At 36.7% G+C, this 17,417-nt stretch overlaps 1 protein-coding gene across 38 annotated transcripts in view; it reads left to right on the forward strand.

Annotated features, from left to right (window-relative positions):
* LOC308068900 (titin-like) overlaps positions 1-17,417 on the forward strand; it is a 240,935-nt gene that overhangs the window by 14,707 nt on the left and 208,811 nt on the right. For all 38 annotated transcript variants that reach the window (XM_080400329.1, XM_080400320.1, XM_080400321.1 and 35 more), the window contains 26 exons: positions 1,521-1,796; positions 1,908-2,027; positions 3,134-3,415; positions 3,687-3,752; positions 4,241-4,499; positions 5,073-5,133; positions 5,246-5,458; positions 6,155-6,297; positions 6,978-7,183; positions 7,297-7,527; positions 8,109-8,353; positions 9,076-9,299; positions 9,425-9,589; positions 9,694-9,862; positions 10,387-12,077; positions 12,172-12,453; positions 12,728-12,994; positions 13,146-13,418; positions 13,524-13,787; positions 13,887-14,147; positions 14,678-14,938; positions 15,422-15,685; positions 15,778-16,038; positions 16,214-16,474; positions 16,914-17,174; positions 17,260-17,401. In XM_080400329.1, the coding sequence (XP_080256455.1) occupies positions 1,521-1,796; positions 1,908-2,027; positions 3,134-3,415; positions 3,687-3,752; positions 4,241-4,499; positions 5,073-5,133; positions 5,246-5,458; positions 6,155-6,297; positions 6,978-7,183; positions 7,297-7,527; positions 8,109-8,353; positions 9,076-9,299; positions 9,425-9,589; positions 9,694-9,862; positions 10,387-12,077; positions 12,172-12,453; positions 12,728-12,994; positions 13,146-13,418; positions 13,524-13,787; positions 13,887-14,147; positions 14,678-14,938; positions 15,422-15,685; positions 15,778-16,038; positions 16,214-16,474; positions 16,914-17,174; positions 17,260-17,401 (7,148 nt within the window). The remainder of the gene's footprint in view (positions 1-1,520; positions 1,797-1,907; positions 2,028-3,133; positions 3,416-3,686; positions 3,753-4,240; positions 4,500-5,072; positions 5,134-5,245; positions 5,459-6,154; positions 6,298-6,977; positions 7,184-7,296; positions 7,528-8,108; positions 8,354-9,075; positions 9,300-9,424; positions 9,590-9,693; positions 9,863-10,386; positions 12,078-12,171; positions 12,454-12,727; positions 12,995-13,145; positions 13,419-13,523; positions 13,788-13,886; positions 14,148-14,677; positions 14,939-15,421; positions 15,686-15,777; positions 16,039-16,213; positions 16,475-16,913; positions 17,175-17,259; positions 17,402-17,417) is intronic.

The raw sequence follows: 17,417 nt of genomic DNA on the forward strand, positions 1-17,417 counted from the left end.
TGGGATGATTGTCAAGCAACAGAGTCAGTGTGTTTAAATTTCTAGTGATAAAGAGGTTTATATCTCATTCTGTTAGGAAATGCCACTTTTAAGACTACACTTGGATTTCTTGGTGAAAGCCCACTCCCTACAAATGACTTTCAAGTCATATTTACTTGTTCAAATTTTTGACTCTGCAATCTTTTTTTCTAGAAGATGATTCCTTGCCATTTTATGGTAGTCAGATGAAACAACCTCTTTCTATTAAGGTTTGAATTGTATTGTTCTTTGTACAATACATACTTTAACGTCCAGTTTATTACTTTTGACAATCAGACACTGTTTTTTTTCCAGTAGGACTCCCACAGTAGAAAAGCTTTTCTATTATCATACAACCAGGAACTCCCTTGTGTGGAAGAATAGCATAGCTGCCAACAGCTTTTTATTTAAAGTCTATTTATCTACGTTGTTAGAAACAGTATGGTACATTCATAAAATACTTTTATAAAAGATAATTAAAAGAGCATAGCATATAAAACTCAGAGGAGTCAGACTGCTAAGAGATTACAGTTACTTGTTAGACGATGTAAATTTAGGTTCAGGTTGGTATAAACTGATTTTGAAATCAGCAATTATAACTGAATAAAATGTCCCTGTTACTTAAACACTAATAATGAAACAAAATCTCTGTAAATAATCACAGTTTGACCTCTCTTAGGTTATTTTTATTTAAGGTGATAATGATTTTACAATCAGCATGAAATTGTCTATTAGGTTTTTTCCCATCTACAAGGCATATATTTCATATGCTCAGTTGCTGCATCCAGATAAATTATGACAGTAATAATAAACACTAGTAGTAATCATCCAATTACTTGCTGTTGGCTGACTGGGTAGAAATTTGGACCCTGATGACATAGAAACTGACAGTATTTATCAGTTATTAGAAACGAATAGAAGTCCTGATACAAATACATTATTTCCATTTTCTCAGAAAGCTGTTTTCCTTCTTTTGTAAAATAATTTCAAATAGATTAGCACTGAATTAACAGATATGCCTGTGTTAAAATTTTTATGTGTATATTCCTTAGTAAATACATTCACATCAGATGCCTGACATTCTCTGAATTTTTAGTAGCATCTAACAGCTATATGCAGCTGATGAGCATACTGAGTTTTAAAATTATGTGCACATTTACACACCTGCTGTACTCTTAGACAGGTAGCCATAAATGTGAACATAAAGTATTAAAGTGGGCATGCATGCAAATATTGAAATGTATAAAGCACACAAGCACAGATGTGTTCTCAATATGCATAGATAGAGCTTAGAAGAACTATGTCTATGTTTGAATTCACTGACTCTGAAGTGTATTTATGGGTGAACACATTTGATGTTTACATTATTACTTTTGCATATCTATGCATTCTGTCATTGTCTGGAATATGCTTTACTGAGCATTATATTTATAAGTATTTGCCATATATGCAAGCCTTTAGTATAGTGGTGAATATTTAAATTCTGCCAACATTATCTGTAGATTGAAGCTGGAAAAAAGGCTGAAGCTGTAGCTACAGTGGTTGCAGCAGTTGATCAGGCACGTGTTCGATCACCCTGGGAGCCAGAGCAAGCAGGTGAAGCTTATGTAAAGCAGAAAACTTTGGAATATGGCTATAAAGGGCATGCTGTAACGGACCACATTGCTGAGGCCCCAGCAGAACGTCATGTTGTCACTAAAGAAGTTAAAACTGACTATGTTCCTCCTGAGAAACACATCTCAGCTGCTGAGAAGAAGGAAGTTCATGTATCAACAGAGGTTAGACTCAGTTTACATTGGATTCTTTTCCAAACCCTATGCCCCAGTGAAATCTATTTCACTTTGGAGAGCAGCATCACATTCTCAACATTTTTTCATTGCTTTGTGTAGATAAAAAGAGCCACAGAGACTGAGAAAACAATTCATGTTGAACACCCACGACCCCGCACAGCAAGTCCTCACTTCACAGTCTCCAAAATTGCTGTTCCTAAACCAGATCATACATATGAGGTAAGAAGTGAAAACTGTATCCAAGAAGAACAGCATGCTCATTTATAATAACCAGTAGGTCACCCACCCATTCCATTTGGCTTTTTCTCCCACTCCAGTATGGTGCTTTCTCAAGAAGAATGTAAGTGCTCTACAATTGTTTTCATTAGCTTCTTTCACTAATAAAGAGAAATGCTGTACATAAACTGCTGAAATGTGATTTGTAATTATTAGTTATTTAAGCAAGCTTATCATCTGTTTAAGGATGCAGCTTCAATACTGCATGTTATACACTGAAAACACAAATATTTTTCTTGCAGCTTTGTTTTTTAAAGAGCAGAAATACCCCTCTTCAATCTTAAGTGAATCAGTTCACTAGAACATTGGAAATAGTGCTTTGTTCTTCCTTGCTGATTACTACACACTAATCTTTGAAATAAAAAAAATCCAGACTGTGTATGACACCATTCATTTTTAATGTTATTTCTTCTATCCTTCTGTTCGACTCCTTCACATAATAGCAAAAGTTCTCATTTAATTATTTTTTTTTCTGAATGAGAAAGCATACTTTTCCTTTTCACCTGGACTTTAAAAATGAAATTATTTTTCCATCAAACATAATTAAACACTATTAAAATTACCTAAAATATTTTTATTTAAAGATTTATGTACGTTTTCCAAAGTTATTACGCCTAGAATAAAATTTTGAAATCTCTTCAGTTATTTTAATCACTGACAGTTATGTAACTAGCAGTATTGTTTATTGCAGTATCAGACTCATTAAATGGAAAGCTAAGGTCTCAAGTCAACAAATGTAGAGGACATTTCTCATGTTGCACTTAATAGCTTCTTGACCATTTCAAGATCAAATTCTGAAGTACAGAAAGAGAAGATATCTGAATGCTTGACACAGCAAAAATAATACAAGGGTATTATATCTCTGGGATTCTACTACTGCAGTCTAAAACTAGATTTCACTTATATATATATATATAGCTTTTTAATTGTCAACAAATAAGTAACTGAGGAAGCAACCAGTGTATGTGCAGTTTGCTCAAGAGATATACTGTCGTCTTTGAAAACAAGAGAACAACAAAGATGTTAACTCTTTCTTGTCTGTTCCCTAGGTTTCAATAGCTGGATCTGCCATGGCTACTCTGGAAAAAGAGTTATCAGCTACTTCTGCTGTGCAAAAGATAACCAAGCCTGTGAAACCACCTCAGCTAAAGCCACATGAAGTCAGGATAAAAGCAGAACCAGTTGCCCCTCCACAGTTTCCCTTTGGAGAGGCTGCTGAGACCTATAAAAGTCGCTATGATATTGAGACTAAAAAAGAGGCAGGTATAAGCATTAAAGGTGAAGCAGTGAGGGAAGAACACTTGGTGTTGCGGAAAGAGGGTGAAGCAAAGGTATGTTATTAAGCAAATTTCCATCACTTTGACTGACTTTTGCCTTAAGAACAGCACAGCCTCACTTGTTTGCTGTTTCCTCCTTGCAGTTTTCCACTTTTACACCATTCTGCTGACTTTTTATCTTTTTTGTTTTACACAAATCCTTCTAAGGATCTAATATTTACCTATCACAAGCAAAAAGTTCTCTTTATATAATTTCGTATCTAAATTATGCTGTTTATGTCCTTGGCTTTGTTAGGTATTTATTAACTGTGCTTTAACAATCTAGGTGACAGAAACTGCCAGAGTTCCTGTGCCTGCAGAAATCCCGGCTACTCCACCCACCTTAGTCTCAGTAAGTAATTTGTATGTAGATTAAGGGAGTTACACTATGTTTTTACCCATTTGGTATTTTTTTATCTTTGAAAACCTGGCCATGAAAATTTGGCTTTCTTTAATCTTTTAATTTCTGTATTAGACTTAATAAGCCATACAATTTATCTCTGATATGAACTATTCTGAATGTCTGTTATGGAGGTGATTCTTCACAATTATCTTATAGTAGGTTGACCTTTGCTGCAGTGAAACAATTTGTCACCATGATCTATATAAACATCAACCTTCCTTTTTATTTTCTTGTTAATAACAGTAAATGTTCAGAGATCCCAAATCCAGTTTCAAATACTTCCCTTTGGAAAATACCTCTTCTCCTGAATACACTACTGAACAGAACACTGTTTTGAAGTAGACATTGTTTTCCATTCAAATAGATTTTATTTATTTAAATGTCTGTTTATTAGTGAAAATATATACTGACTGTGGTACTTATCTTTTGTCATACAGGGCCTCAAAAATAAGACTGTGACTGAAGGTGAATCTGTCACTCTGGAGTGCCATATCTCTGGTCATCCTCAGCCTATTGTGACATGGTACAGGGAAGACTACAAGATTGAGAGCTCAATGGACTTCCAGATCACTTTCAAAGCAGGGCTTGCTCGCCTTATGATTCGTGAAGCCTTTGCAGAAGACAGTGGAAGATTTACCTGCACTGCTACCAATAAGGCTGGGAGCGTCAGCACATCTTGCCACTTATATGTGAAAGGTAAGCGTATTTATAGAATCATAGAATCATTTAGGTTTGAAAAGACCTTTAAGATTGAGTCTAACTGTTAACCCAACACTGCCAAGTCCACCACTAAACTGTGTCCCTAAGTGCCACATCTAAATGTTTTTTAAATACTTTCAGGATGGTGACACAACTACTTCCCTGGACAGCCTGTTCCAATGCTTGACAACTCCTTCAGAGGAGAAATTTTTGCTAATATCCAATCTAAACCTCCACTAGTGCAACTTGAGGCCATTTCCTCTTGTCACTTTTGGAAGATTATGCTTTTGTTAACTGCGTATTTCTTGTAATGTGGCTTAGACATTTTGTCAGCTGCCCAGTAGAACATATGACTTGAATTGTACTCCAGGGGTATTAGGTAACAGGGTTGTAAAAATATGAGAAAAAGGCCAGTTACAGGCTGATGGAGACTCTTTTTTTCCCAGGTGGAAGTACCTGGACCTCTGAGCCAACTAACTACTTAACCTTCTCTCTCTTTCTGTCAACTAAATTTGTTGCTTAAGCAATAATAAGTATTTTAAAATCCGTTGTATCATATTTGCTTTGCAGTTTCAGAAGAGATTGAAACTCGAGAAACCATTTCTGAGAAGGCTGTTAGAGAAGAGAAACGGTAAAGTTACTTTCCTAAACAGATTGCTCCTACTGTGGTCATTAGTTTCTTGCACTCTGTTTATGAGAGCTTCCGCATCAGCTCACTTACCTGTACTGGAATTTTATTTCAGCTATGTGGAGACAAAGGATGTTGTAATGGAAGATGTCTCTGCTGCAGCAGAGGAAGTATCGGGAGAACCCATACCTCCTTTCTTCATAAGAAAACCCATAGTACATAAATTAATCGAAGGTGGGAGCATTATTTTTGAATGCCAGGTAGGGGGCAACCCAAAGCCACATGTCTACTGGAAAAAAGGTGGAGTTCCTCTAACGACTGGCTACAGGTACTTTGAATGCAATACACACAAACTATATAAACATAATTTTAAATGAATATGTAATTGACAGTACCATAATTTTGATTCCCTCACTGATGCTGAGCCTAATAACATCACCGATTTCTGTGAAATTTTAGGTTTTAAATGGAAAAATCATAGGATCATGTCTTAATGTGAAAGTTTAGTGGGCTGAAGAGCTTTAAAATATAAATATTCAAAAGACTGTAAAACAAGAAATGCTACATATCCTTAAAAACAAATTGGGAAGTTTTGTATTTGTTTTATACTGTCTATGCAAATAGAAAGAGACATGCTTTCTAGCAGAGAAAAAAAAATCCCACATTAATAACATTCTTGGAAAACATCATGATATAATGACCTATATTAGGACAAACTGCATACAGCATATAACATTTTACTTTTCTGATAACTAGATCTCTGATATTTCAGTAGTGCTGTTTGCATCCTATTTATTTCAGTCACAACAGAAAGGAAGTAGATGTGTATTCCAGTTTCAGTGTGGTTACTTTTCCTATGATATTCCTCAGATTCATTTAGTGAGAATTGCCTGCAAAAGTTTCTCTTTTTTTGTCCTTGTGCAAGTTAGGGGTTATTCAGATGAACTGTATAAGTAAAAGCAGATTCACTAAAAAGTCTGTTCATCAGAGTTACAGAGAACTTGTACTTGTATGTTTTCTATAGATACAAAGTAAGTTACAAAAGAGAAACCGGGGAATGCAAACTTGAAATTTCCATGACTTTTGCCGATGATGCCGGAGAATACACTATTGTTGTTCGTAATAAACATGGAGAAGCTTCTGCAACGGTCTCCTTACTAGAAGAAGGTACATTATATATATTATATTATATATTATATATATATATAAAAATGGGAAAAATATTTCTTAAAATTAACTTTAAAATAGGAAAAAGTTTTTAAATAGTGCTGCAAATTCTTTGCAGCTAAGTTTGGTCAATTCAAGAAACATAAAGGGGGTTCTGGTAGCTCTGTTTCTGTAAGACAGAGTATTTCACATCAGGTTCTTGAAGGACTTTATTCTTTGCTAGAGTGTGTAGCTTTAGGAACTTTCTGTTGATGTCCGTAACAATCTACATAACAGAAGACATTCAGAGAATGATGTGGGGAAAGGTTAATCAAGTAATAGGTTGTTCTATTACAAGGAAAGAAGCTTCCCCCCACCCCCCACCCCCCCCAGTTGTCCTTGTAAAAATGCATGGAAGTTTGCAGGAAAGAGCCATGATGACGAAACTGTACAATAGTTTCTACAGGTGCTTCCACTTCAAGAACTAGAACGCCTAAATAGCACAGTGAAATGTACCTGTTTCTAAAGGTCATTGGAGGGCATCAGTTTTGCAGTTTATTGCTGTTTGTATTCTATTAGCTAAACAGACAGAAACTCTGCTTGAGTGACCAAAAACTGTAAAATAAGTTTGTACTTGTTTTCTCTATTAAAACCAGCAAAACCCACAAAACCTTATCAAAATTAATATTCTTAATTCTTAGCTGATTATGAAGCCTACATAAAATCGCAACAAGAAATGATGTATCAAACTCAGGTGACTGCATATGTACAGGAACCTAAAGTGGCTGAGGTAGCCCCAGCTATTTCATATGGTGACTTTGAAAAAGAATATGAAAAAGAGCAAGCCCTAATTAGGAAGAAAATGGCAAAAGATACAGTGATGGTCAGAACTTTCGTAGAAGATGAGGTAAGTCTACCGCTCTGTACTCATTTTGTACACTGAATTTTACCGGTATAAATCACTTCTTTACAAGTTCATTATCTGAAACACAGAACTAATGGTCTTGATTTTCTGTGTAGGAATTCCATATTTCTTCTTTTGAAGAAAGACTTATCAAGGAAATTGAACTCAGAATTATTAAGACCACCTTGGATGAACTTCTTGAAGAAGACGGAGAGGAGATGATGGTTGATATTTCTGAATCTGAAGCTATACAAGCAGGATTTGATTTAAGATTAAAGAATTACAGAACCTTTGAAGGAACAGGAGTTACTTTCCATTGCAAGACAACTGGATATCCATTGCCAAAGGTACCCTAAACCTGTATGACATTAATCTATTAAAAAAAAAAAAACAACTTTACTTGTGCTTTACTTGTACTTACGGTGCTTTACTTGAAAAATCCCTTATCTTATTGTCAGGCATTCTACATTCATAGAAAACAGCAAAGATCTAAGGAAATCCAGTCTTTTGTTATGATATCAAGATGAATTTTCTTTTTGTCTTTTAATAGAAAAGTCTTAGGTTGGTTAGCCAGTTCAGAAGTAGGTCAAATTTACCAGTTAAGTTGCTCTTGCTTCTGAGTTTCTTCAAGTTTGCCCAGAAAAGTAGGGAACACAGTAGCAAGTCTGGTCTAGGTTGCTTTGCTCTTCATCAAAATGGACTTGATATCTGTTCCTAGCTCAAAAACTCATGTTTCAGATTACTGTGAAAACACGTTACTTTAATCTTACATATTACAAGTAAAAACATTAATATTAAGGCATATACATGGGCTGTGATGATGCGTCACCTGAAAAGTAAGTTGTAATATGTTGTATGCATGGTTCATTACTGAATCTTTGTCTTTAGGAGAGCTCACATAGCATTCCACTGTTTTCTTTCCATGCAGATTGCATGGTACAAAGATGGTAAGCGCATAAGGCACGGAGAACGCTATCGCATGGAAGTTCTGCAAGATGGCAGTGCCAGTCTGCGTTTGCCTGTTGTTTTACCTGAAGATGAAGGAATTTATACTGTCTTTGCCAGTAATATGAAAGGAAATGCCATTTGCTCAGCAAAACTCTATGTTGAGCCAGTTGCACCCACAGCAACTCCAGGTTATATGCCAGGACCAGAAGTTATGAGAAGATATAGGTAGGTAGACCACCAGTACCAACTACCTACAATAATACATAAATTTCACCAGGCTTCAGTCTGCTGTGATAGACAGTCAAAAAACTCATTACACAGCAGCTAAACAGCTTAAGTTATTGGAGTTTGCATACCTGTAGAGAAGTTCTAAATGCTGTTTTCATGGCTTATATTGATTAATGTGCCAACTCTGTCTGATTTTCTTTCTTAATGAGGAATACAGTTCTCAGAGTACCATCATTCACATGCATATCCAGCCACAGTATCAGATTTACAACCTCAGTAGACATATTTATTTCTTGAAATATCCATGTTTTGGAAAAAAAATCTTCATGGTGGAGTTTTAGTACTGTGTACAACTATTATTTCCCACCCTTGAAATAGCTGTATTTCTATGACAGAAAAAATTCAGCATTGCCACATACTGTGTTGTGTCTCCACAAACATGTAGAGGATTACACCCATATCTGTACAGTAGCCAAAACCCAAAAATTTCCCTGGCTGTGGTGTATCCTAATGCTATTCAGCTATACAAATTGCTGGCAAAAGCCTAAAGAAAATTGATTACAAATAAAAATTAATTTTGTCAGAATATGTCACTTAGATAAATTGGTTAACTTCTTTAAAATAAATTATACTAAAGGTAAAAGTTGAACTCTGTTTATCATGTCAGCCCACTGCTATATGACATTGTCATACACATTTGTCTTATCTTTTCCTTTCAGGTCCATTTCTCCACGATCTCCAAGCCGGTCTCCTGCCCGCAGTTCTCCTTCTCGTTCTCCTGCCCGCAGATTAGAAGAAACTGATGAAGGACAACTAGAGAGACTATATAAACCAGTTTTTGTGCTGAAACCTACATCATTTAAATGTTCACAGGGGCAGACAGCAAGATTTGACTTAAAAGTTGTTGGCAGACCTATGCCAGAGACATACTGGTTCCATGATGGTACATCAGCTTCATTTTCATCAACAGATAATCTTAATAAACAAGCTTATATGCATTTTACATCTTGTTGAAATACTGTTTTGAGTGCGGATTTTTTTTTTTTTTTTGTGTGTGTGTATCTGCAGGTCAACAAGTAGTAAATGACTACACTCATAAAATAGTGATTAAAGAAGATGGCACCCAGTCATTGATCATTGTTCCTGCTATGCCTGATGACTCTGGAGAGTGGGCTGTAATTGCTCAGAATAGGGCGGGCAAAGCTTCAGTCTCAATGACACTGACTGTGGAAGGTATCTACTGTGCATGCTGTTTTTTAGGAGGTCGAGGAGTGTTTTTTATCAAAACCTGTGGTTACGTCATTTCCTTTTGTGATAACTTACCCTTGCTCTTTCAGCTAAGGAAGATCTAGTTAGACCACACTTCGTGGAAAGGCTGAAGAATGTTAGTGTCAAGGAAGGGTCTAGACTGGAGATGGCAGTGAAAGCTACTGGTAATCCTAATCCTGACATTGTATGGCTGAAGAACAGTGACATCATTGTACCTCATAAATACCCCAAGATAAAGTAAGCATTTTTGTTTTGTTTATATAGTAAAGGAGTTAATAATCACTATTCTGCAAAGTACCTCCTACAGCGTGCTGGATACCCTTGCTTCCATAGAAGGGATTCACTAAGTGCTTAGTCCAATGGTTACTGAAGATACTAACAGCTTTTGCATTGCAACAAGGCTAAAAGATATAAAATATCTTGTAGGATTCACTCAGTTCTTTCTAGCTTCTGTATTGTGTATTTTTTATTCTGCAAAGCCAATATTTTTACAACAGAAATTTAGGGACTCTTAACCTGTTTCTGATTTTTTTAAGTCATCTGCAGGCAAAACTGCCATTGAATTCAAGACTGTTTTTTATTATCCTTATCTGTTTGATTCTTAGGCATTGCACTTATAAACTTGAATAAACATGTCTAACTCCTGTAGAGATAGATTTGCCTTTGAAGGCTTTGACCTAATTTTGGAGGAAAAAAATGAATGACAAATAAGTGCAAAAAAGTTGTGTGTTTTTTTTTTTTTTTTTTTTTAAATATTTCAGGATTGAGGGAACCAAAGGGGCAGCTGCCCTTAAAATTGAATCTACTGCCAGGCAAGATGCTGCATGGTATACTGCCACTGCTATCAATAAAGCTGGGCGGGACACTACTCGGTGCAAAGTAAATGTTGAAGTTGAACATGCTGAACCTGAACCAGAAAGGAGATTAATCATTCCAAAAGGAACTTACAAAGCCAAGGAGATTGCAGCGCCAGAGTTAGAGCCTCTCCATTTACGCTATGGTCAAGAGCAATGGGAGGAAGGGGATCTCTATGATAAAGAGAAGCAACAGAAACCATTTTTTAAGAAGAAGCTCACATCTTTAAGGCTCAAACAATTTGGACCAGCACACTTTGAATGCAGGCTTACACCAATTGGTGACCCAACCATGGTGGTGGAGTGGTTGCATGATGGCAAACCCTTGGAAGCAGCTAACAGACTCCGCATGATCAATGAGTTTGGGTACTGTAGCCTGGACTATGGAGTAGCCTATTCCAGAGACAGTGGAGTGATCACTTGCAGGGCAACTAACAAATATGGTACAGACCATACATCTGCTACTTTGATTGTGAAGGATGAGAAAAGCCTGGTGGAAGAATCCCAGTTGCCAGAAGGCAGAAGGGGACTCCAGCGAATTGAAGAGTTAGAAAGAATGGCCCATGAAGGTGCTGTTCCAGCAGTTGCAGTAGACCAAAAGGAAAAACAAAAACCAGAAATTGTTTTGGTTCCTGAACCTGCAAGAGTTCTGGAAGGTGAAACAGCACGATTCCGCTGCCGTGTGACAGGTTATCCTTTACCTAAGGTCAACTGGTACCTCAATGGACAGCTCATTCGTAAGAGCAAACGGTTTAGACTCCGTTATGATGGAATCTACTACCTGGATATTGTGGACTGCAAATCATATGACACAGGAGAGGTGAAAATCACTGCAGAGAATCCAGAAGGCTTTATTGAACATAAGGTGAGACTTGAGATCCAGCAGAGGGAAGACTTCAGATCTGTTCTTCGTCGTGCTCCTGAACCCAAACATGAGCCTGCAGCAACAGAGTCTGGAAAACTTCTCTTTGAGGTACAGAAGATAGACAAACCTGCAGAGGCAACAACCAAAGAAGTGGTGAAACTGAAAAGAGCTGAAAGAATCACTCATGAGAAGCTTTCAGAGGAATCTGAAGAGCTGCGTAGTAAATTCAAGCGTAGGACAGAAGAGGGCTATTATGAAGCCATCACTGCTGTGGAACTTAAGTCTCGCAAAAAAGATGAATCATATGAAGAAATGTTAAAAAAGACTAAAGAAGAACTTCTTCACTGGACCAAAGAAATCCCAGAGGAAGAGAAGAAAGCACTTCCTCCTGAAGGCAAAATCACCATTCCAACATTCAAACCAGAGAAGGTCGAGCTTAGTCCAAGCATGGAGGCTCCCAAGATATTTGAAAGAATTCAAAGCCAGACTGTGGCCCAGGGGACAGATGCACACTTCCGTGTAAGAGTAGTAGGAAAACCAGACCCTGAGTGCCAGTGGTTCAGAAATGGTGTGCAGATTGAAAGGACTGATCGTATGTATTGGTACTGGCCTGAAGATAATGTTTGTGAATTAGTCATCAGAGATGTGACTTCTGATGATTCTGCCAGCATCATGGTGAAAGCAGTCAATATAGCTGGTGAAACTTCTAGCCATGCTTTCCTTTTAGTACAAGGTAATTTAAAATCTCTTACGTCTATCCTACTGCCTATCATAGCGTATGTCTAGATGGTCAGTACACTATTGATTCATTGCATATTGTTTTGCAGCCAAGCAGTTGATCAGCTTCACCCAGAAGTTACAAGATATTGTTGCTAAAGAGAGAGACTCCATGGCAACATTTGAATGTGAGACATCAGAACCCTTTGTCAAAGTGAAATGGTTTAAGGATGGAATTGAGATTCATTCTGGAGACAAATACAGGATGCACTCAGACAGAAAGGCTCATTTTCTTTCTGTACTAGCAATTGAAATGTCTGATGCTGATGACTACAGCTGTGCATTAGTAGAAGATGAATCCATAAAAACTACTGCAAAGCTTACTGTTGAAGGTAAGAAGCACACAGCTCAGTGCCATGCAGTACTGTTAAAGTGAAATCAGCTTCAGGAAAAAAACAAAACAATTTAAACTGATGCCTAATGCACGAAGAAATGTTCATGTTGCTTTCATAAGCTTGGAATCCAGTATGAAAGTTTGGAGATATATTTATGTAAAATGGTTACACTGTAGATACATTAATTTCCTTAGCCTCATTTAGTAAGTAATGTTTCCATCAGGGGTATCTAATCAGGCCTATTTATGAATGTAATTATTTTTGCCTGTAGGTACTGTGGTTGAGTTTATTAAAGAACTTGAGGATGTTGAAGTACCAGAATCCTTCTCAGGTGAACTTGAATGTGAGGTTTCCCCAGAAGATGTGGAAGGGAAATGGTATCATGGTGATGTTGAACTCACTTCTAATCTTAAATATGTGATCACATCCCGCCGTGGTCGTCAAATCCTCACTATTAAAGATGTTAATAAAGATGACCAAGGAGAGTATAGCTTTGTTGTCGATGGAAAAAGGACTCACTGCAAACTGAAGATGAAGCGTAAGCATTTCCAATACTTACATTGTTTATGTTACAGATTTTCTATATTATGGCATATATTACATCTATATCACTATATCCCATACTGCCTTAATCTTCAATATTTTGCTTATCTGTTATGAGAATTAATTAACTTAATTTCATTCCACAGCTCGCCCCATGGTTATTCTTCAGGGACTTGCTGATCAAAAAGTCTGTGAGGGAGATATTGTACAACTTGAAGTTAAAGTCTCCCTAGAAAATGTGGAATGCGTCTGGATGAAAGATGGTCACGAAATTCAATCAAGTGATCGTATTCACATTGTGTTGGATAAACAGTCACACATGCTGCTGATAGAAGATGCAACAAAGGAAGACAGTGGAACTTACTCTTTTAGTGTTCCTGATCTTGGACTGTCAACCACTGGACGGATCACAGTGTACAGTAAGTAGTTATCATGATTTTGAATGTGTGTTTGATTTTTGGGCCCTTTAGAGTTACTCCTTAAAGGCAGATTTTTCCATGATGAATATTTTTGTAACTTCACAGGTGTGGAAATAGTGGTGCCTCTAAAAGATATACACGTAGTTGAAGGAACAAAAGCTGTCCTCGAATGCAAAGTTTCAGCACCTGATGTGTCTTCCTCCAAATGGTACCTAAATGATCATCAGATAAAGCCTGATGAACGTGTACAAGCTGTATGTAAAGGCACTAAACAGAGGCTAGTGCTTACCAGAACCCATGCATCAGATGAAGGACATTATAAACTAATGGTTGGCAAAGTTGAAACAAGTTGCAACGTCACCGTTGAAAGTAGGTTTCCTTTCAGATGCAGAGTTCTTTGTGAAACTATTTCTTTAAATACAAAACTGTGGAAACAACTAATATATTTGTAATGTATTCTTTTTATAGAAATTCAGATTATTAGAGGTCTTCATGACATCACCTGCACTGAAACACAGAATGTATGCTTTGAGGTAGAGCTCTCCCATTCAGGGATTGATGTAATTTGGCATTTCAAAGACCAAGAGATAAAGGCTGGTCCTAAATATAAAATTGAAGCACATGGCAAAATACATAAATTGACAGTGATGAAGGTGATGAAAGATGATGAAGGAGAATATGTACTTTATGCTGGGGAGAAGAAAACATCTGGAAAGCTTATAGTATCAGGTTAGTAGGGTTAAAGTCCAAGATTTTTATTTTACTGTGGTTTAAAACAATGCTCAATGTACTATATTATGTAATTGTAGCAATTGTGCTGTTTCTGTACATTTTTGTCTTTATCTTTTTTTTCTATGTTCTTGCTTTTCCCCTTATATTTTGTGATTAGTATAATTTGAATTTAACAAAGCTTTTAAGTAAGCGCTAATATGTTATGCTAGATCAGAGCCATAGTATGGAATGCTGTAGTATGCTTTTGATGTAATTAATGTAAAAAAGGAGGGTTTTGTCTTGAGTGGTCAGTAAACCTCTGCTGCTAATAGAAATAATAAATGAGAATGACTAGGATAGAATTAAGAAACATCTTTTTGTGATGTTCAGGTCACATTCTGGTCTTGATTTTTCACAGAACTCAGAATGTCTATAGGCATGCTCCAAATCAGAGCAAAGAATTCCAGCATGTACTTTTCGTAGGGTTGCATTTCCATATGGGGTAAAGTTGAACCACAACAAAAACACGTGCTCTTGCTTCCCAACAGGTGGTGCCATTTCAAAGCCTCTCACTGACCTGACTGTGGCTGAGTCCCAGGCAGCTGTTTTTGAATGTGAGGTGGCAAATCCTGAATCAGATGGTCAGTGGCTAAAAAATGGTAGACCATTACCTATGACAGATCAGTACCGTGCTGAATCTGATGGTGTAAAGAGAAGGCTCAATATCCCTGTCACAAAACTGGATGATATGGGTGAATATAGCTATGAAATAGCAAGCTCAAAAACATCTGCCAAACTGAAGGTCGAAGGTCAGTATTTTTTATAACCAATGTCTTTAAGACTCAGTCCAGCATCATTCACTGTGTCTTGGATCAGGCCTAAGATACAATCATATTTTGCTTCATTTTTTGGGAGTATTTTTATATTATTATGTGCTTTCTTAAGTAGCAAGCTTACTGTATTTTGGAGTCTCTGGATTTGGAATTTAGCATGATATTTTAATAAAAACACATTTTATGTAAGGTACTGGCTAGCAGGTAGAAATTCACTCTTTGCTAGTTGTGTAGTAAACGTATCAAATAAAAACCCCATAGTTTCTCATGGATGCTGCAAGTAAATGTTCTTTTTTTATGTTCCAAACATCACTTTGGTAGAGACTGTGTAAATCAATGTATAGATACTAGATTTTAAAATGAAGCACCATGATTCAGTTTTATTAAGATTATTATATTTACTATAATTTTTAATTTTGGTCTGTTTTGCCAAGTTGTTTTGTTTGGGTTTTCTTGTAGCTGTTAAGATAAAGAAGACACTAAAGAACTTGACGGTGACAGAAACACAGGAGGCAGTTTTCAGTGTAGAACTGACCCACCCTGATGTAAAAGGAGCTCTGTGGATCAAAAATGGTGTTGAACTTGAATCAAATGACAAATATGAAATTACCGTGAAAGGAACTGTTCACACACTGAAAATCAAAAACTGTGTTGTCACTGATGAGTCTGTTTATAGTTTTAAACTTGGAAAGATAGGAGCAAATGCCAGACTTCATGTGGAAAGTAAGTTTATCTGGTTTGAATATTTGCTTCAATGTGCGGTTTGAAATTCAAATCAAACACACTGCTGAATCTTGCTAATTTCTTTCCTCAAGCTGTCAAGATTATCAAAAAGCCAAAGGATGTGACTGCTTTGGAAAATGCTGTTGTCTCCTTTGAACTGAGTGTATCCCATGATACTGTACCAGTTCGATGGTTCCACAAAAACGTTGAGCTTAAACAAAGTGAAAAATACAAGATGATCTCTCAAAGGAAAGTTCACAAGCTTATGCTGCATAACATATCTCCTGCTGACGCTGGGGAATACACAGCTCTTGTTGGGCAAATTGAGTGTAAAGCAAAACTGTTTGTGGAAAGTAAGTATTGTCAGTTTGTAAGAAAGTAATTATATAAATTGCTACACCAGCTTATATTGAACAACTTGACCTGACACTTCATAGCCTTTTACCCTTGGTTTTTTGCAGTCTTCCACACATATTGACTTCTGAAAAATCCTTTCTTTTCTTTTGTCTTTATTTTTTCCTCTCTTAGCCATACACATCACAAAGACCATGAAAAATATTGAAATCCCTGAGACCAAAACTGCCTCTTTTCAATGTGAAGTTTCTCATTTCAATGTGCCTGCTGTCTGGTTGAAAAATGGTGTGGAGATTGAAATGAGTGAAAAGTTCAAAATAGTGGTCCAAGGGAAACTCCATCAGCTCAATATCATGAACACAAGCAGTGAAGATTCTGCAGAATATACATTTGTCTGTGGAAATGACAGAGTCAGTGCAACTCTGACTGTAAAACGTACGTAAAAATGAAGTTAACCAGACTATTTTACAATTACTAATAATAGAATTTATGTTAATATATGCACTTTGTGCAATTCAGACAAAACCAGCACTGTTGTAGAGGTATTTTCAAATAACCCTAAACAACCTTAATTACATTTTAAAATGAGAGCTAGAAGCTGTGGACTTGAAAGTCAGATCCTGGATTCTTCTGTTTAGGCCAACATGCCTAAACACCAAGTCACCATAGGAGACAGAATTTCGATTCCTATGTCATTCAGAAGTTTTGGGAAATTTAACTGTAATATTGATTCTGGACAGAGACTTCCTTTTAATATTACTAAAAATCAGAATCTTCTTAAAGAATTTTAGACATCTGTGATCCAGTTACTGTGTTTAAAATAAAGCAAAAAAGAACAAAAGAACCCAGATCATGTCCATTTCTTCTCTTTTAGCCATCCTAATTACCTCCATGCTAAAAGACATCAACGCTGAAGAGAAAGATACGATAACATTTGAAGTTACTGTTAACTATGAAGGTATCTCATATAAATGGTTAAAGAATGGGGTGGAAATAAAATCGACCGATAAGTGCCAGATACGAACAAAGAAGCTCACACACTCACTCTCCATAAGGAATGTGCATTTTGGTGATGCTGCAGAATATACTTTTGTTGCTGGAAAAGCAGCTTCATCAGCCACTTTATATGTGGAAGGTATTTGCCCTCTTGGTTTGTATATTTAGTGAGTTCTGGTGGCTTAAATAGCAGCATGTCACTCATACTGCTTTTTTTTCCCTAGCTCGTCACATTGAATTTAGGAAGCATATTAAAGACATCAAGGTTGTGGAGAAGAAGAGGGCTATCTTTGAATGTGAAATTTCAGAACCTGACATTCAGGTCCAGTGGATGAAGGATGGGCAAGAACTCCAGATTGGTGACAGGTAAATGATGGCTTCT

This window comes from Falco punctatus, assembly GCF_963210335.1.
Source record: "Falco punctatus genome assembly, chromosome: 8".
NCBI classification, from domain to species: domain Eukaryota; kingdom Metazoa; phylum Chordata; class Aves; order Falconiformes; family Falconidae; genus Falco; species Falco punctatus.